Here is a 21,811-nt window from a genome sequence, read left to right as displayed (position 1 = left end):
AATAGGAAGGAAGAGTGAGTGGCTTCCCAGACGGTCAGCCTTGTTGTGTTTAAGACTGAATGCTGAAGGGGGGGGGGGGGGGGGGGGGGTAATTGTACACCCCGGAAAGGTGAAGGTGAGTCAGACAGAAATTGTACGACGGCTGCCAGAAGACAGAGAAAAAACAGCAAAGGCGAAGGCTCCCGGGCCTAGAGGCCAAGGTGGGCAATCACTGGCTGAGACACCATGGAGCTGAAATAGGGCGAGAGCTGCGGGGGAGCACACTGGATGTTGACTGCAGCTAGCGTAGACCGATGGTCAGTTCTCTAGATGAGATGTCAAGCTCATGTTGCAAATCACAGATAATGGAAATTAGAAAAAAATATTGTAAAAGACTAGAGTGTCAGACTGGTGTTTAATGCATAGTAATCACCTGGGTTCTGACTGAATGATCATAAATTGTGTGGCTGACTGTATCGTATCTGCTTCAAATAAATTATATCTTTTGTGTGATGTACAATTCGTACTGTAGGTAGAGTACCAGAAACTGCTATTTTCTGTTTGTTTTCATATTTAAAAAAATAAATAATTCATGTATAATTTATAGTTTGTAGACATAACACATTTTTAAAGTCCTTTTCAAGGAAACCTGATAACTGATAGACAGATTTGTGGCTAGTAGGCTGTATTAGACAAAGATATAGTATGGCTAGTAGACTAGAGTATGTTAAACCGAGATATGGATACTAGACAGTGATAAAAAATAAATTAAAACTAGAAAAAGTGCTCCTCGGAGCATAGGTCTCCGCCAGGTCAGGAAGATTATTGTGGGCCAGCAATGTTGGAAAATCAGTATGAAAAAAAAAAAATCGGATAGATCCTTCTTGATCACGTGACTATAGAGATATTGTGCACCGATGTGTGTGATGCTTGGACAAAATCTGTTTGAGTAATATCAAAAAATGTGTTTAGCAAAAATCGACCTCCTGGTGGCACTATAACAGGAGAATGTGAAAAGGGTGGCGTGTCTTCCTCGGCCTAGTGGGAATGTGCGTACAAAGTTTTGCTGCGATCGGGCCAACGGTGCCGGAGATTAGCTGTTCACAGACACGCACGCACGGGGTGCAAAACATAGTCTCTGCCACGCCTTCGGCCTGGCGGACATTATGGACCACATCTGACTCAAATCTAAGTGGTATTACAATACTAGAAAATAATCATCTATTAACAGCTGAGAAAACAGAAGAGAGTCATCAATCAAATTCAAAACATCCACCCAAAAAAACGCAACATGAGGCCATTTTGAGATAATTATGGAAATATCGAACCTTTCAATGCAGTCTGGGGGGGTGGGGGGGTCTACGTCATAACAAGTCAGTTGGTGTTTGAAAGTTTGCATATGGAGTAAATCCCTCTGATATACAGGAAATGTAATACTGACACCCAGAATGTTGTGGTGCCATTGCTCAATCCAACCACAGTACAGGCCTTTCACTGCTGTCCAGTTTCCATGGTGATAACTCTAAAGAATGAGCTGTATGTCTAACTCTTAACACTGTGGAGGATTACATGCTTCTGTGTGTGTGTGTGTGTGTGTGTGTGTGTGTGTGTGTGTGTGTGTGTGTGTGTGTGTGTGTGTGTGTGTGTGTGTGTGTGTGTGTGTGTGACAGATGGTTTGTGCACCTTTATCGTTCTGTGAACCCTTTGTTTATATACTGATGTGAACTCTAATCGTACTGCCTACAGATTAAATGAGCTCTCTCTCTTTCTCACACACACACACACACACACACACACACACACACACACACACACACACACACACACACACACACACACACACACACACACACACACACACACACACACACACACACACTTTTCAGCAATTTTTTGTCATCCCATTGTGTTTTGGTTGGAGAGCCAAAATGTCTACAGGAAAACGATTGGCAGAGCAGAATATTCAATACAATGAACTATGGAACAGGAAAAAAAGCCAGATTTGGTTTATCCCCATTCAATTTCAGTGTCGCTTTCAAACGAAGCCAGAGGATGGCCATCTGTTTAAGTGATACAGTCTAGAGTCGAGACAGCTTCTGAACGTGAACAGGCTTGTCCAATATTGATGTAGCCGAAAATGTAAGGCGACAAGAGATGAACTGCAGCCAGCTGTTGGCCTCCTATGATATTACCACAGAGGAATGGGTCTGTACTCGCAGGTTCTGGTTGATATATGAAGGCTGAGGCCCTGCAAAGATTCATCTGCAGTGATGAGATGTGAATATTGCAGCAGGATAAAGCACAACTCAAGTGAAGCTGCGTGAGCTCCAATCCATGATACAATAGCTGTAGCATGAAAACGACGTTATCACGCTATATCTTCCCCGCCACATCAAAACAAAGGGCAAAGACGTTGCTGTATAGCTATTCTTTACCAAGTTGAGAAATTGCTGTCTCGGGGGGTAGTGTCACACGCTTTAAGGATTGCTGTGTTGCCAAGCAGGCAGGGGCTGAATTAAAACAGCACTTCTGTGTGAATGAGCAATTCTGCCAAGGTGATGTCAACAGGTAACTGAGTAAGTGTTCTAATCCGAGGATTGATCCTGCAAAAGGAACACTGTGGGGAGCACTGAGAAATCTCTCGCGACTCTGCCTTCATCACTCCACTCTGGCTTTCTCTCTGATGCTCTCTTTGCATTTCATCCCTCCTAACTAGCACCTCTTCAGCCACACCACTTTGACATACACCACATTATTAAGATGAATGAATCTCATCCATGTGACTTCTTGCCTCATTCAACCGGAGAATATTCCTCACGTGTGTGCAGGTGCCCGCCTAACTGTCACCTTGGTAACTCTGGTAGTTACCAGGTAGACGGGATCTCTCCAGAGGTCACCTTGAAGATCCGAGGGACACGTCAATGTGTAGCAAAAACCCTTTTGTTAGTCTGACAAATCTGCTGCAGTGACTCAGTTTGTTTTTTCCATTGGCTGTCATCACTTCTGCAGCACTGCAAGATGCACTGTGTATGTAATAACTGTTATAAATCACATGAGATAAACAGGCCGAAGAGAAGGAAGGGAACATGCAAGGTCAGCAACCTGGATGTCTTCTGAACAGATCCATTTGAGACAACTGATATGAAGAGATATGTGGAAAGAAAAGGGGTGAAACATGCCAGCATAGCTCTGCGTGTTCTACAGTGATATAAGAAGGCTGTCTGGCTTTTGGTTGGTGAAACACTACCCTACATCTGTTCCTAAAGCCCTGCAGGATTTGGGGCAGTAAATGTTATTCATTACAAGACCCAATGGTTCGATTTGGCCTCCGTTTGATTATTTAGCACTGTTCTCAATGGGGAATAAACCACACAAGCAGATTAAGGGTTGAACATTAATCTCCTTTGTTGAGCAATCACATTCACAGCAATTTACACCGAAAGGGCTCTTCTGGATTGATAGTACTACACTCATTTTGACTGTGGGAAAAATGAATGACAGAAATGACCTGTTTGTGTGCATGCGTGCGTGCGTGCGCCTTTGTGTGTGTGTGTGTGTGTCAGTGAGTGAGTGCGTGCGTGCGTGTGCTTTTACTACTATCTATATACTAGCCTACTATCTTTGTGAGAACCAAATTACCTCACAAGGATGAGAAAGATGATGAGAATTACATAAAGTGAGACCATATTGCTGATCCTTATTTCTGGCTGATTTAGTGTTAGGACTTAGGGTTAGGGTTAGAATTAGTTAGGTTAGGTTAGCTAAAGGTTAAGGTTAGTCACGTAATGGTGACGGTTAATGGTTAAATGAATGCATTCAATGAAAATCAGTCAAAAGTCCTCACAAGTAGGATATAGCAGAACAAGGATGTGCGTGCATGGGTCTAATTGGCTCTAATAAAGAACATGGACAGAGAAGATTAAGAATACTCATTAAAATAATTAGTTAATAAGTTAAATAGTTTTGGCAAATGTTGCTGAACAGCAACAGTTTAGAACAAGAAAAACCTTCCTCTTGACGCTGTCAGGAGGTCGGGCGACGAAGCGGAAATCCGAGGGTGGCTAAGCCGACGGCTGACCGTTTGGGGCCTGTACGCCCCCGGCCTCGAGTGAAAAACCCACCTCGCGCCCAGCCACTTTTTTTTCGAAGCGCGTCCGCCGGAAGGAGGGAGCGTTCGTGCGTATATATATATATATATCTTCCTATTCTTTAGGTCTCCTACATTCCCTCTCGTTGGCTCCAACTGCTGCCAATCTAAGGCAGCCAAGAGGCTTCACACACCTGGGCTCAGTTTTAAATCAAAGGCAGCAGAGTGTTTGTAAACTGCAGGCAGGGTCAGTGTGTGAGGATGCCTTGGTCAGAGCAGGAGTGCCCTACATGACTGTGAAGACTAGTTTGTCTCCCAGAGAGGGACAGAGACTTTTTGTAGTTTTTTCCTGACGTGTATTTTCTGTTTATTAAATGCCCTGGCCACTTGCCAGTGGGGACTGCAGCAATGTGTATTTGTATCTGTCACTACACCTACAAAGCTCTCTCATACAGCCCAGGCCTGCGGCCGAGTCTCTTGAAGACTAGGTCCCTTGAGAAAAACAAAACACTCTCATCTCTTCCTGTGTGTGTGTGTGTGTGTGTGTGTGTGTGTGTGTGTGTGTGTGTGTGTGTGTGTGTGTGTGTGTGTGTGTGTGTGTATATATATATATATACACACACACACACATTATATATATAATAAGTACATATCGTACATACATACTGTATATGTTTTAAACAAGAGAAAAAAGTTGTTCATTTCCATTAGCAAACTTGAGCCATTTCTGTGGTCTCTCTATCTTTCTATCTCCCTCTCTCTCTCTCCAGAGTTAGGCACAGCTGACATTAGTATTCTGATGCAGCCTGCTTCAAGCAGTGTTCAGTGCCAGACACTTAATTTGTCATTTATTGCTCCATGACAACTGAGGTAATTGAACTTCTTGCCCATGGAAGATCTCTGCCAGCCTTGTGGCCTTTTTCCCTCATTGTGGAAGAGGCAGGCCCACAGGACCTTGGTTGAGATAAGCCACAGATCTAATTTTGTAGGGCAATGAGATGGTTAGTATGTACGCTAGACACAAGGGCCTCTGAGATGTTTATTGCATGCCCTTAGAACTCCAATGAAGGCTAACAGGACATGTTCAGATGAAAATGGAAAACTGAACTAGTATGAAAACAAAGGAGCAATGAAAGAGAACACAGTAAAATCCTCAGTGTTCATTTTATTCTGAGTGTAACCAAATGGACCCTTATGATCCAAATGATACCATAGTGGCAGGATTTCATTTTCTCATAGATCATGGTAATTATTGTGGAGTATTTAATGATGATGGACAATCTCTTAATTGTAAAATGTTACTTTTAAGCACTTCTATTTTGCCTCAAAGCAAATTAAATTCTGGTCGGTTCATGAGCCTTTCTATTCTCATTTGTCCCATTGCTAGTTGTGTAGCAGTAATTATTGGATACACAATAGCTCTTCGATGCAAAGGACAGAGCGTTTGCTTCATACAGTCCTGTGAGATTACACTGATAAGATTATTACCTAATGCTAAGGGGGAAAAATCAATTGATGGGAAATGCGATTGGCTTCATTTGGAAGCAGTACAGAATGAAGAAAGGTATAGTGATGAACCAATAACACTTGAAGTATATTGGCTACTTGTGCTTTATTAGTTGAACTGGGTGCCCAGTGCAGTGCTCTCAAATGCCAATCACATTACCTAATCCTTTAAATTGCCCAGCCTTTGCTCACATCTACAATACTTAGCAAATCAGCCATTCAACAAGGATATAATAGGGATGGGTCATCGTCATGGTGGTCCAATTGCATTTCTTTAACAAATCAGTTGCTCAAATGAAGTTAGAATCAGCAGTAAAATAATGGAAGAATTTCTCACCTTTTAAGTTAAGGTGCAAAATTCAGGATAGGAAATAGTACCAAAAATGTTATAATTAATGCATTGTATTTACAGGAAATCAATGAAAATTCTACCATCAAAAGGTAAAAACTTGACAGCACCGTTGTATGTGCTTGAGTGAAGAAAAAGTTCAACCAAATCTGTCAACAAGAACTGCAATGCCTGATTTGACACGTGACACGTTGTGAGCTTGTAGATCTGGTATTTTCAGTGCATGACACCTGTGTGCAACGGAGTATGGCTCTGGCTTAAGCCCCCATATCAAACACTTCTGTACCAGGCAACATCACAGTACCCGACATCACTTTGAATAGCTGTGACTATACTCCAAAAGCAATTCTATAAGCTTCAACCCTCACTCCTGTCTCATGACTCATTAGCCGTTGTCATCTTTCCCCAAGGCATTGCTAATTTGGCATGTCTGGACAACCTTGCTATCAATCACAATGAATAATTAGCCCCATGGCCTTGACTCTCACCAGGGCTCATTAGTCTCTATGGTGTCTACTGTCTATGAATGGCCACGGCAGGCAGGGTTTGTGTACATTGAGGTGCGACCAAGTTAACCTCGATTGAACCGTAAATTAGTCACATACTGTCTCAAGCACTTCTCAGGTCAAAAGAGGAGAAGTAAAGCCAAGTCAAATAAACTTTAGTCCCAAGCTATTTGGATATCAACACAAAACACAGAGTAATTGTAAAGCAGAAAAAACAGCTATTTCAATGATGTGTATGGTTAAAGGTGCAATAGGGTACTTCTTTTACAACTGCTTGTTTATGGCAAAAATGACTGGCTATACAGGTTTTATAGGAATTTGTAGTAATTGTAGAAATATTAGGCCTTAATTGTCGAATGTTCTGATCCCCAATGGAAACAAGACTGCAAGGACTTTTTTTGGTGTTATCCTTTTAGACAAAAGTGTTTGACTGTACTCGTGCTGTTTTTACATTTCTGTCTAATAAAAATATTCAACATTCATGTTCTAACCATGTATACTTTACATTTTAGGAAAAATAGCCAATTTAACATTGAGTTGCCCACTCTTCCTAGGTGCCCACATTCCTGTATCCATTGTATTACTTTGCTACTGTTATTAATAATATATTTGCGAATGTTGATGCATGGCATGCAGCAACACGGAAATAACTGAGTTTGAATGGAAATATCCTGCTGTCATCTGTTCCCTCCTAGTGCGGCGCATTGGCTGGGAACATTGACGGCAGCAAAGCGGCCCTGGCGAGGAGCAACAATCTGGCTAGGAGCCCAGCTACTAGCCCCAGCACTGTGTGGATCAGCAGCATCCTCTGGGGATAATAGTATACGTGCCCTAGCGAGGAGCAGCATCAGAGTACGGCTGCGAGACCCAGCAGTCTGGCTACCAGCCGGGCTACCTGGGGACCAGCAGCAGTATCCTCGGGGGACGACGGCAAAGCTCCCCTAGAGAGGAGCAGCAGCAGAGGCTGGCTATCAGCCCAGCCGTCTGAAAGCAGCAGCGTCCTTGGGGGGCTGCAGCACTAGCCCCAACCCCCAGACACCCAGCCATTCCCTGGCAACTGCTCTGTGCCTCTGCAATTAAAAAAATATTACAATTTAAGATTTTTTAAGAAAAATCTGACATAATATATCTTGATCACATGACTCCAGAGATGATATGTACTAAATATCGATTTGCGTGAGTTTGGGACATAATCTGTAGGAGTAGCAAAAAGTGTATTTTGTAGTAAGGCAAACAGAGGTGAAACAAAAACAAGGCACTATTTTCACCTTGACTTTTCAGTCTGGCTGTTGTGTAGTGGCTGCTCTCAGCCTCTCACTATTCTCAGCGCTCTCTCAGTGAATGGTTTGCTATCTGGTGGTACCTGCTGCTGTGCCTCGCCAGCAGATTGGTGTGTAGGCTACATAATGTAATGATGGCTACTAGGCTACACGCTTTGCATACAGACCACCTCAACTCCGTCATCAGACAGAGTAGCCTACAGTAGCATACAAATAAAAATGAATGAGCCGATGAAAACAAAACGTTTTTTCCAAAATATTCCTGGGTTATGACACCCCATTAGAACAAGTAGGATGACATCTCTGAATGTCATATCCAATTATGTTATTCAGAAATGTTGATTAAAATGTTAAATTCTAGGCTTAAAATAATAGAAACAAGTCAGTGTGGTAGACACGTGACTCACTGCCAGGACAATTAACAACAAGTTACCAACAATCTCACCTCACCCTTGTTGACATGGGTTCTGCACAATGAGTCTTGTTTCGTAATAAAAGGAGTGCTTCCAAGGCAAGACACACCTCGTGTATGTACATAATTAAACATACTTCAAAAGATAGGCTATAATTACAATTAAGGATACTTAATTAAATAATTAAATGTAATGTTTAGCAAAAGGGCCCTGTTCTCCCCTTACTGGAAGAGAGCCCATAGAGGGCCACATTCACTTCTGCTTTGCCACCAGAAGCAAAAGTTTTGTTCACCCCAATTCACTTGCATAGAATCGAAGTGAACAGGAGGTGAATACTCAATTTGCTCATGTGAGAACCTATGACTCAGACGTCACATAACCATAAACACCTCGATACGCCCATACTGTATAAAGGAAGACCACTGCGGCCTGTCACTATAACTCATACAATCATAAACAAACCCGATACGCCCATATGTACTGTAGGCACATATAGAGATCTGGTTGTCAGGAGCCACAGATCTGACCGCTATGCCCATATATGCGCATGGCCATGCGCATACAGTATATGGGGCCGACCGACTTCAAACGCTACAGTATTTAAAATGTATTTTATTTACTTATTCATACTTGTTTCTGTTGTTTTAAACAGAATAAACCAATCATGTGTGAGGCCTGGCAGACTGCCTGTCAAGATGCACACCTTGAACGCTCTGTAACCCCACAGAGGCTCACCGTTTTTGCCAGTGTGTGTGTGTGTGTGTGTGTGTGTGTGTGTGTGTGTGTGTGTGTGTGTGTGTGTGTGTGTGTGTGTGTGTGTGTGTGTGTGTGTGTGTGTGTGTGTGTGTGTGTGTGTGCGCGTGTGCGCGTGTGTGTGCATGTGCGTGTGTGTGAAAGCAGGCACATGAGAGAGTGTGTGCTGGTATGGTTTTGAAACAGTGTGATGAGAAGTCAAGGTGTGCAAGTCTAGTATGTGAGTCTGAATGCTAGAAGCCCTTGCCTTGACATCTTCCTGAAGATTTGGAATCAACATGTCAGCCCAAGTGAAAAAGAGATGTTAGAAAATATACACTATTGCTGCAGTGTGTTGATAATAGTTATGTTTGGGGGGGAACTCATATAAGCAAAAAATGCTGAGCTGGTGGAAAAGCTTCCATCATGCACCCGAATCCAGTCACATCCAATTCCAAGTGTATGCAGGGTGAAGTAGGCTGCACAGTGGGCTAGGTTTGTAGTACTATCAAAAAGTGTCAAACTTGGGATATATAACCAAAAATCTATTTTCAGGTTCAAAAATTGGCATAACAACTAAATTGTGAGAAGCACTAGAGGAAAGGTCATGCGATCACTCTGTGAACTCTGGTTCAAATGTAATGTATCTGCACAAGCAGTTTCATGGGAATCCACCCATTCGCTTTTGAGATACAGTATGTGTGCAAGTGGAAGTTTTCACCTGACATGGCGCTAGACAAAAGGCTGTGGGGTCACCAAGAATAGTTGGGTCCGATTCTGGTTAGACACCTATGTGTTGCATGTCTCTACTCTCCGATCTACACAAAGCAAAAACTTCCCAAATAAAATAAAACTGTTGAGGGCATTCAGAGTAATAAGAGATGTTTTGGCCGGGTGGCATGAATGGGATATCCCTTCTGGAGCCACAGAGCCACTTGACCACTAAGCTCTACATGGGGCCACCCAATCAAGCTCACTCCTCAGGTCCCAGGCCCCTGGAGATGGAGGTTGACTGTGGTCCCAAGGAGTTGCCAGAAACAGAAAGGATTCAATAATGTCAAACATGCATGGGCTGGACGATCAATACCGAGTCCTGATCTCCAATTGATGAAATGCCTCTCTTCTCGGCTGCAACGATAATCCCATCCACTGATTTATCTGTGGTGAGAATGCTTTACAGACATGCAATATTGATCTCTCTCCACTTTCTTCCAATTTCCCTCTATCCACTGCTGTGTCTGACAAAGTGTTGGGATAACGCATTGCATAAGTAACACATTACATAATATTACTTTCATGAGTCTCAAAGCAATGCATTATTTGGAGTTAATTGGGTAATATTACAATTACTATGTCAAGTAAAGCACAAACTAATTGTTGTAGTTTTGTTTAAGCTTCTAAGGAATTCATGCACAATAATGACACTGCAGTTTGTCTGCTCTTTATCAGATTTTTCAAATATATGCCCTGTGCCAGTAGACGGTGACTCAGCTGTAGAGTGTCATCATGACATCTAAGCTGCACAAATTGCATTTAAATACCAACACGTTTATTGTGGCATTCTCTATTCCATTGAACCTACTGTACCCTTTTACATTTACAGCCATGTCCTTTTGTGTGTGAAAGTAACACAAACGTAATATAACGCATTACTTGACACATAAAGTAATGTTGTAACTTAATTTAAAGCAATAAGTAGCATGTAATATATTAAAATATTTAAATAAAATACATGAAATACACATTATTGGTGTGATATAAAGTGAGTCACTAGGGAAACGGTCAAACTATTCTCTTACTTGATTATTCCTTTTTATATTTTCCTTGTTATCTCCGCCAGGCCAGAGAAAAATGATTGCACTCTTACGTATTAAGGCTAAAAAGGAACCTTACTGTACGTTCGCAACATTGTGTAGGTCACTCTAACTTCAAGGCACGTATATATACCGCCAAATTACTTCCAGGATATTTTGGAAATCTGTGTTAAGTGTTCCACTCCGTAAACAGCTCATTATCCATCGTATAGATTTGACAACGTTGCTGTGATTGCAGTCATTGCGCCATTACAGGCAAGGCTGAACATTTGATTTAACCTATCAAACTCACTTGTCTGTATCAATCTAATTCTAATCCACCTAAATACCATCATCTCTCTGTCCAGTGGGCTGTTCATCGTGTCATTCACTAGCTCATTTTCAGTGGTGTAAAGTAACCATGTACAATTACTCAAGTACTATACTTAACAATTTTGAGTTACTTTTACTTTACTGGAGTATTTCCAATTGTCTGTACTTTTACTTCTACTCCACTACATCTCAGAGGCAAATATTGTACTTTTACTCCACTACAATTATTGGAAAACTAGTTACTAGTTACTTTGCAGATATAAATTATTACGTTATAAAACATACATTAACCACTTTAGCCCTAATTTATACCAAGGCTATTTGAAAATAGCCGATCTACAAGCTCAGTGCGACGCGTTGTGAGCTTGTAGATCTGCTATTTTCAAACATTTTAGTACTTTTACTTTTGGTACTTTAAGTACATTTTGATACAAATACTTTGAACGTGTACTTTTACTCAAGTCAATTTCTAATTCCAGACTTTTACTTGTAACAGAGTACTTCTACATTGCAGTATTGATACTTTTACTTAAGTAAAACATTTTGAGTACTTTTTCCACCACTGCTCATTTTGCAAGAGTCGCCTGGAAAACATTCCAAGTAGTATGAAATAAATAAGTAACAATACAGTGAGAAAACATAGGGGGTGACCCCATTTGCTCGACTTGAGAGGAGCATATGGGCTTCCAGAGTAAAGAAAGGCCCCCCTCTGCCCTGCACCTGTGCGTTGCCTCTGGTCATAGCAAATGATAAGACAACAATTCATCCGAACAGTACACAGTACCATTATTCACACCAGAATGCTGTGTGACACTCAAAAACACTGAATTAGAGGAATTCATAATACCAAGATTTAGATGAACAGCTGCGGCTTGTTGCATTTGAGTGAAATTGTTGGCTTGTTAGAGATTTTATTCTCTCTTTAAACTAAGAGAAGTAAGCACTAACACAAATATTTATATTTTCACTCTTACACCACAGACACTTCAATTCAATGAAGACAGCATCTCAGATCCTCAGCGACCAGTGCCTACCACATCCTCATAAGGGAAAACAAGTGTAAACAGGCAAAGGTACTGTATTGCACTCCTATTGCACGGCATTACTCATCCAAGCCATCTCATAGCAAAGACACCGATACCTTACATGTACAGTAACAGTACATGACAAACCACAGCGGTTGCAGTTGCTAGGGATTTTACAAAAACTATTCTTAGACCTTAAAAGCAATAATCAAAGTCCATGATACTATAGAAAAACAATCCAATACTTACTTAGTTAGAAATGAACAGTATTCATTTTTTTGGTTTTACTTACATTTTTATCACACGATTTTGCAACCCCATTTTTTCACCCAGTGCCAATTGTCTAAGTAATCCTGGGCGCTACACTCCCTCTGCCAGCCTAGGGAGAGCCCAGAGCCGAGCTCATGCCTCCTTCAATGCATGAGAGCTATCAAGCCTTCTTATCACCTGACAGGAGGGCGTTTTCCCGGTTGGATGTAGCGCGTGGAAGGAACACGTTATTCCAACCAGTTCCTTTCCCCCCCATCATCAGGGGGAGGCAGTATAGAGAGGGACGGGGAGAACATGCAAACTCCACACAGAAAGGCCCTTTCACCAACCAAATTAGCAATTCGGCAATATACCGTGGCATGTAATTGTGTGCCAAGTCAACATTACATTGTGTCATTGTCGGTGCAAACTGCAAAGGCCATATTAAAGGTTCTATGACATTAATTTTCACTTTTTTTTATTTTTTATGTTTTTTGGGAGTTTTATGACCTCAATTACACCCAAAAAAACGGAACTTCTAACATTCAGTGGATTTTCTGTGGTCTGGGGTTTTCTGAATAAAAAGGCTGATGCGTTGATTGACAGGCAAAATCCCTCAACAGCGACACCCGCAGGCAAAGATTTCTTTTTTCATTGCAGTTGAAAAGGCTTTAGAAATGTGAGAGACAAACACCTGCAATGGCTAACAGGAGTGGAATTTTCAGTTAAAACTTCTTATACACGTTTGAAGGACCATGACCAAGACTTTTAATGTGCTGTAAAACTGAATGTCATGAAACTTTAATGCAAGGAATTATCCTTTTTCCAAATTATTGCATTTTCGAGGGGCTAAAGGTGCACACTAAGACACTCACATCAGAAGTGGAACATCTTGGAGTTGAAGTCCCACATTTGGGTTTCACCTGTGCCAAATTGTGTAGGCACGTTTCTAGCCTCTTAGGTGCCATATGGCCTCGCCTGAGATCAATACCATTATCGGGTTTCTGATCCGGTCTGGAGCGGAAATAACTTAAGGCCATCAGGCGTCCAGAACACACGACCGGACCCACCAGCGCCGTACACCTCCAAAATGATTCCCCTAGTTTAAAATGTGTTTAGTTTGGTGTAATTGTTTTGTTTCTTTTGGTATAATAATCGTTTGGTATGTCTTTTATTCTAACTCGTAGCAGGACTACCTAGACTAAACTAATTGATTCGCATTTTGTGGGGAACAAAAACAATGTGCCAACCGGAACAACACCACTTTTTTCCCCTCCTTTTTTCTAAACCGGATCACACGGCTTAGTTTTATAATGAATACCAGGCTTTTCTCCGTGGTGGAAAGCCTGGTGACGCGAGGTTACATAGGCCTAAAGCCAAAGTAATTTTGAATTTATTGTGACACATTATTTTTCTCCCACTTACATGGGCTGTACTTTAATGAACTCCTTTTAGGAGTTTAACCAGATACCTCCTCAAACTTGCTGAGCATATTTAAAAGCCCTTAATGATGTAAAGTTATAAAACTTATGAGTTTCCGTTATGCAAGATGTCAGATTTCACCACAAAACAGTATAATTTGTTTTAGTATGGTAAAATCTGCCCCAAAGGGTGCCTACATCATCATCGCTTGCAGCAATTCTTTTTCACAATATCTTGTTCAGGGAATTAATGCAGAACATTAGACATAACTACAGTATCTCAGCCAAAATGTAACAGCTATAATTGAATAAATGAATCCCAATGAAATGAATGAATGATTAAGTAGATACTAATTGTATCTGGCTGATTTGAGGCATGAGTGTGCAGTAACCTTAAAACTGCATAAAACTTTATGCTTAAAGAAAATGAAAGATGTTTGTTCTACACTACACAACACTTGGTAAATGGATGCCAAAGTGAACTTAATAGATCAACTATGGATTTTGTATTTATTTATTTTGTATACTTTACAGTGGCACGCTACCCCACACTGAGTAACCCATATATCATGTAAATGTGCACAGGCTATCAAATTAACCTGTAATATGGTGTTTTAGTCTAATTTCTGACATGAATGTATCAGTCATTAATATAGCACATACGAACAGGACACAGGATTTCTTTAGAGAATATTCCAGAAATTGCAATACTTGCCCTAGAAACATTCTTTAAAGGGTAATTTATTTTTCTCAAGTAGTGAGGATAGACTTGAGTACATGTTGCCCCACATCATGAATATATATGTAACAATATGAGAGGGGGATGTGGGTGCACAATTTGGGCTATTGCTGACCTACTGTACATTGTTATGCTTAAGAAGTAGGCTGCTTATCACAGTAGCACACAAAAAAATGCTCTATTTCAGCAAATTAAAACATACCAAATATCACTATGGTAAAACAGTGGTTCTCAACCTTTTCAGTTTTAATGGTATAGTTTGTTGGTTACTTTTGATGCAGTAATGGTCCTTTTTTTCCATTTGTATAAAGGACCCCCTGGGGGTCCCAACCCACAGGTTGGGAACCACTGCGGTAGAACACAGTACAGTACGTGCCAATTCTGTGAAAATAACCCATGTGCCACTGGCCACTGCTAGCAAGTGTGTCTGATCTTTCTGTCTCTTCATTTCTTTCATCCGCTCACAGACTACTTTATTGATCTATGTGCCGGAAGTCCCACATCTGAGTGCTTTATTATGTTTTATTCAGTAATTTCCTGAACCTGTCCAATATTAGTGCTATATTTTATAACTCATCTCTACTGATGATGCATGGCTTACCGAATATGCGTGTCCTCACTATTCACACTGCTCACGCCTGATCTGACCCTATCGTTGCTGTCAGGCAGAAAGCTCTTATCTCCATATTCTAACTTTTTGTGTTTTTTTCCCCGTAAATTAACGCCCTACTTGATCATACTACATCGACACGTTTTGAGCTTGTAGATCTGTTACTTTCTCTGTTTTTGAACTTTCGCTGTTTTTGAAGTTACAGTTTTGGACATATGAGGTTTCCACCCGACAGAGACGATATACTCCTTATATTCCTGTTTGTCATTTACTTTTTAAAACCTTACTCACTGCATGTTATAAATGTACTTTTCTTCTTATCTGCCATATGTCATTTTTGTTCATCTATGTGTGTAAGGGGAAGTCACATTTCTTGTACGTGAATATACCAATAAACAGAATAATGATTCTGATTAAATCTGGTAACGTCTCATAGGTTTATTGGCTTATTTTACCAGCTGATTCATAGGTGCTCACAATGTTCTGCAGCTGCTGCTCCAGAGCCGAGCAAGATGGCATATAAGAAAGTGGCCATTTTATCCACATTATGCACCACAATGAAAAACCCACGGAAAACCATGAAACCCCATATTTCACAGCACCAATTAAAATTTACATTCTACGAGTTCAGCGTGCAGCTTTTAATACAAACAGCTGAGCAGTGCTGGAGGAAATCTAAAGAAACAGTTTAACTGCACTGTGGACCGGGGCATCCAGGGGCCAAAGATAACAAGCTGCTACTGCCAAGCTCATCCTCCTGATTGAAAATGAAGCTAAAAGCTTAAGTGTCTGTTATCTTCTATGGTTACATTAATGTGCTATGAGGCACATTGTTGGCTCAGCAAGCTAGGGTGCATACAGTACAATGAGATTGTAAAGTTGAGGGTTTGAATCCGGGGTACAGTGTAACATTACTAAAATGACTCTGAGTTACAAATGGATAAATTAACACTTGAGGATTTTACTGTGTACAAACTTAATTGTGTTTCAGATCCCATATATTTGGGTTAAAACAAAAGTTTTTTTGTTAAAAGGTTAAGGCACTATATTATTCTGATAGTAATCATTGGTACCCTACCTTTAAGTACTGTACTTAAAGTGCCACTTCACTCATTTTCAACATTATCTTCATATACAGTAATTGGTCCTCACTAATGCTCATTATATTATGGTACCATTTTTGTCTACTCAGTTTGTGTCTCAGAGGAGGGCTGTGAACAGTTAAGAAACCTGCCTACTAGTGACATCATCAGCAGGCAGGTTTGGTCATTTCAAACAAGATTCCAGGAACAGAAAGCCTGCAGTTTCTATTAGCTTGGTTGGATTCCTCATCGATGATGTCACTAGTAGGCAGGTTTCTGAACTGTCCACAGCCCACCAATGAGACCCATTGTAACTTCAAACTCCATTTTAGCCATGATGGATTCATCGAAAACACCTGTTCTTGATCCTGGCGACTGATATTGTCCTAATAATGCGTGAGGAGACCCTGTCTGAAAAAAGTAATTGAAAAAAACATGTTCTACTCACGCAGGACAATATCAGTCACCAGGACCAAGATTCGATGAATCCATCATAGCTAATATGGAGTTTGAAGTTACAATGGGTTTGTATAGGAAGGCAGCGTGTCTGATAACATGAATATCAAATATCTAAATACTGAATCAAGGAATTTAAAAACTGTCTGGGGTGCTCACAAAAGCCTAGACGATAAAATTACCCCAAACATGTTTGAAAGTGAAATATTAAGTACTGGGGTTGAGTACTTTGTCCACCACTGCTGATTGGCAATAGAATCTTATATCACTGATTGAAGGGAAAGATCACAGATGTTTTTTTCCTACGCCATATTAGATGTTATAAAAAGCTCTATAATGTGCAGTACACCCTACTGACCACTCACATAGCCCCACAACCAGAGTTTTGAGAGTGGAGATAATACTGTGGTCTTACTTTGCATCTCCGTTCTCCATAATATGTGTGCTCACCAAAATGTTTCTGTGATTTTGTCCCACCTAGCAAGTACTGACACAGACTTTTAAAAGGAAGTCGTTGTTCGAATAGAGGAGACATTGTTATTAAACCGATCTGGGTAAACCCTGTATTACCAAATACAATACAAGAGGTTACATTTTTCTTTAATACTAAAGTCAGTTGTCCTTGCCAGCATTGATTTCATGGAGCACAGAGCTGTGATGTACATACTGTAACTGCCCCTCTTAAAGACAACGGACAGAGGCTTATTTACTCCAATAATGGTCTTTTGTTAATCTCTCTCAATCAAACCCTGAGGAAGACTATATTTGTCGAAACGTTGGTTTCATTTCATTAAACTTTATGCATCGTGGCTAAAGAGTTGTGCGGCCTCATCCATTTCAACAATCTCTCTCAATAACAGGTTAACTTAGAAGTCTCAAATAAATCTGTCTATCCATCTCTAAGCAACAGTTCAACTCGGTCTCAAAATAGCAAGGGTCGCCCAAGCCAACTCCACCGTCTGTGTCATGAATGATACACAGCACAGATCTATTGTATTTAAATCTACCTGTTTGGAGGATTTAGTTACACCCAATAAAAATGATTTGATACAAATAACACATTTTGTGTTATGGAATGATACCGCAAGCATAGATGCTGTATATGCCCCATTTTCCTCTGAATTCACTTAGAAACTAACAAGATACAAAGTCATTAAATCATAAAGACAGATCTCTTCCTGCTGGCTCACACTTAGCACTGTGCATGGTGTTGGCACGAAATAAACAAAATAAATAACAAAATAAGCCTATTGCATTTTTAAGCACTCTCAGCCTGCTCCCCTATGAGCTGTAGAGGAGGGAAAGGAATAACAAAGCAGAGGGAAGTCTCGGCTCCTTACCTCTGATGGGCTATTAGCTAGCAGAAGCCCCATTAGGTCTGCCATTTAACGCTCCCACACCAAGTTCTCACATGAAAAGCTACGGTAGGCCTACAAGACTGTCTCAAGCTTCCACCAGCAGACTGTATTTTTACGATTTTCTCCTGGATATTCTGGGTATTGGCGAAGATCTGGTAAAGTTAACTGTGTACTTCATATTACATTCAACATTACTGAAACTCCTTAAACACTGGACACAAATGGAAACCACCAGAATTATTTTAGAGAGTGATGTATAGAGCATAGGAAAGGAGATAAAACTACTCTGAGCTGTGCTGTTCGGGGAGAATGCAAGAGAAAGTTGCCTCACGTATTACAGTGTAGTGTTTAGTTCAATAAATAGTGACAAAGAACAGTGAACATACCAGTGACACCACATCTTTCCCAGCATACAGTGTCCTGTTAATCACTGTCTACCACCCTGCCAAATGATGTCCAAAAACAGCGCGTGACAGGAGAATACAGATAGGTGACATTACACACAGTACACAAAATGGCTAATTAATGTGTGAAAATTGATTAGTCTTTCTGTCAGGCTTTCTGTCATTATTCCTCTGGGAGACGTACCGTGGACTAGTACCTATCCAGCCATACAAAGGAGTTCAGCTTAAATATCTGAATTGAAACTCCATTGTCAGATTTGTGAATGTTTAGTGACTACATATCCACAGCTAATTTGTGACATTAAATGTGTCAGACGATGCCAAAACATTTTCATTAAATCCAATATCCACTGAGAAAACGCAATTTTGAACATGGGGCTTTGCTGTCTGATCCTACAATATCCAGAATTCACTTGTGGTTCTTGGTTCTCGAGATGTCCTCGAGGCCATTGCCCCTAGTGGTCCCTAATGGCAGAGAGGAGGATTTCCTAAAACCATTTACAAAAGCATTACCAAAAGGTCAAGGTCAAATTAATGCTTTGTCAACTGTTTGGAACTGGGCGTTTGTGATGACTTTACTGCAGAGACTGGTTCTTCATACCTTGACAATGAAATAGTCAAATTGCTTACGTAATTGTACTTTCTGTACTCTTTGCAATTTGTTAATAAATCAATCAATATATAAAAGAAAACTAAAATACACAATGGCTTGAAATAGAATAACAAACAACAAACATGTGTACGACCTGCAAATACAATATTCAGTGTGTGATAAAAATAACTGAGAGGATGATAAGCTTGTGTTTATGTGTCAGATGCTGTATCAGCCCTAGGGATTAGAACTGAGACAAGTTGCTGAACTACAAGCTACTTCATTGCTGAAGGAACTCATCATTCAAACATGGATGTTTGGTAAAGCCTGATTTATATTTAGTTGCGTGAAATATGATAAAAATAGCAGATCTACAAACTCAAAATGCATTATTATGCGATGTGTTGTGAGTTTGTACAATAAATCATGCAGGCTTAAAGGTAGGGTAAGTGATATTTTTGGGTTAAAACAAAAAGTATTTTGTTAAAAGGTTAAAGCACTATATTCTAATAGTAATCATAGCTATAGAGTGTTTGTTCAGTAACAGGAGTCTCCCCGTCTCTCCAGCTCTTTAATAAACAGAAAAAAGAATTTTCGGTAGGTGTCAAAATCTCAGCCAATCAGGAGAAAGTACCCATTTTTAAGCTTCATTTTTATAGTGTTCCAGTTCCAATTTTGCCTGCTCATTTCTTAGTGTCATCACTTCCAATTTCACTTGTTTAATCTATATCCTGATTGAGTTCTCTATCCTGATTGGATAAAATTGGAAATGAAACTGAAACTGAAACGAAAATGCATTTTCTGTTTTATAAAGAGCTGGAGAGACAAGGATACTCCTTTTACCGAACAAACACTCTATAGCAATGAGTACTATCAGAATATAGAGCTATTTAACACTTATTCTAACCAAAGAAAATCACTTACCCTACCTTTAAGATTCATGGTTAAGGAGACGCTGAACTTTATCCGGGGACGAAGGAACCAAAACACAAAGAGTAAAATGGCAAACTTAAATGGTTCACAAAATGGCTGCCTAATGGCAGCCAACTGTTGACAGTAATGCTATTTTCTCATTGCCTTTCTGAATAAAAAAAGGCTATGGGTGTGATAAACAAATTATTGCCTGACATTTGTCACTGCCCTTGGTATGCATAATGCAGCTGAGGGCAGCTGTATCAGCTCAAGCCATAGGCCTGGGCTGAAGTTGCCTACAGCACGGTCTGATACCCCAGTGACAAATTCCTGGGTGATTATATACAGGAGACAAAGAACCCAATGAGGACTTATGTGATGCATTTATGGTTGCAACGAAGCACTTGAGAATGCCTACTGTTGTAGCAAACAGATGAGACAGGAGAGGAACACTTGCATGGTGACTTCATCCAATGTTATTTAAGATCATTCTATTGTTGACAGCAAAGTAACAGTTTGACAGCAAAATGCATAGATCCATATGTTTTTACTGTGGTTGGACCCGAGACAAAGAAGCTGACAATGCAGTTTCAGCTAATATACAGTAGCGTTACAGTGTATGTAACTATAGAACTACATAATTCAGAATAGCAGCTGGGCCATCAAATGGACATGAACAAGCCCCACATGTTACAATTACAAGTCACCGTGAAACTGACCTTTACCCCTGAAACAGATAAGACAGGAGGAGAAAAAAAAACTTTTTGTTTCTTTTTCTCTTCTTCACATTGTTTAGAAATTTACCTCTTGTGCCTCGCAGTGGAAACTGACTTTTGCAGGCCAACGGTCATACCTCGCATTCCCTGGAGCCTGATATGGTGTACGTGTAGGGCCCCGTCCCGTTAACCAACACGTCCATAGTCTCCGAGTGCGTAGGCTTGTAGTCCACGTAATACTCTTGCAGCGGCGAGTTTAGAGAGCGCTCAGTCTCCCGCACCTTTTTCTGGCGTTTTCTAACCATGGAGCGCTCTTGAAGTTGCTTGATGCTGCTGGGGTAGCGCTTCCACGAGACGTAGATGACCAGCAGAATTATGGCAACAGATAAGAGAAGGGCCACGCTACCAGCAATGATCTTATGATAGGACACATACTCCGTGTCTGGCAGAGGGATTGTGGGGGAAACCTCTGAAGGTGTGGGGAAGGCTGTTGCATTCCAGGTCAGTTTTTTATCCTCTGTGGGCAGTGAGGGAAGAGGTGGAAGCTCGGGCCGAGTTGGAGAGGTGAAGGTGGATGTAGTGGAAGTAATGGGCATGGGCGTTGCTTTGCAGATGTGAAGTGTATCCACCACATCGTTCACCCTCTCTCCTTGTGTCTCCTTGGGGCCCGCGCAAATCATAGCTGACTCTTTGTTGCCCTTGAAGTCCCTCAACCAAGCCACCAAGGGACATATGCTTGCGTTACAGTACCATAAGTTACCAGCCAAACTGATGGTGGTGAGGGAGATCCAAGCCTCCACTGTCTGCTGAGACAAGTTGCTGAGTTTGTTGGAATCCAAGTTTAGGGTCTGCACATTGGGTAGGCATTGGAAAGTGCTGGCATCCAGCTGCTGCAGCTCATTTCCCGAGAGGTCCAGCTTTTGCAAGGATGTCCACATCCAAGGTGGGCCCTGGGTTAAGGACTTAATACGATTCCACTGCAGATAGAGAGCTCTCAGGTTGGTGAGGCGGGGGAAGTGGGCAAAGTTTATCTTAGAAAACTGGTTGTGCTCCAAATGAAGCTCGTTGAGCTTAAGAAGCCCAGCGAAGGCATTACGCGTGAGGCTCCTTAATCTGTTGTAGCCAATATCGAGGAATTCCAGATTGCGGCAATCCAGGAAAACTCGCATGGGGATGGTTTTTAAGGAATTTGACCTCAAATGTAAACTAAGTAATTTCCGTAAGCCCAGGAACTGATTAGGCTGGAGGACCTGCAATTTATTGTAAGAC

At 41.0% G+C, this 21,811-nt stretch overlaps 1 protein-coding gene across 1 annotated transcript in view; it reads right to left on the bottom strand.

Annotated features, from left to right (window-relative positions):
• LOC311043280 (leucine-rich repeat transmembrane neuronal protein 4) overlaps positions 1–21,811 on the bottom strand; it is a 41,270-nt gene that overhangs the window by 17,753 nt on the left and 1,706 nt on the right. Inside the window, 1 exon segment of the mRNA XM_084054468.1 lies at positions 20,680–21,811. This exon segment is cut by the window's right edge and continues 412 nt beyond it. Within this exon segment, the coding sequence (XP_083910594.1) occupies positions 20,680–21,811 (1,132 nt within the window).

This window comes from Gymnoscopelus microlampas, assembly GCF_963454915.1.
Source record: "Gymnoscopelus microlampas genome assembly, chromosome: 4".
Taxonomy (NCBI): Eukaryota; Metazoa; Chordata; class Actinopteri; order Myctophiformes; family Myctophidae; genus Gymnoscopelus; species Gymnoscopelus microlampas.
This window is presented reverse-complemented; position numbering and strand designations above follow the sequence as displayed.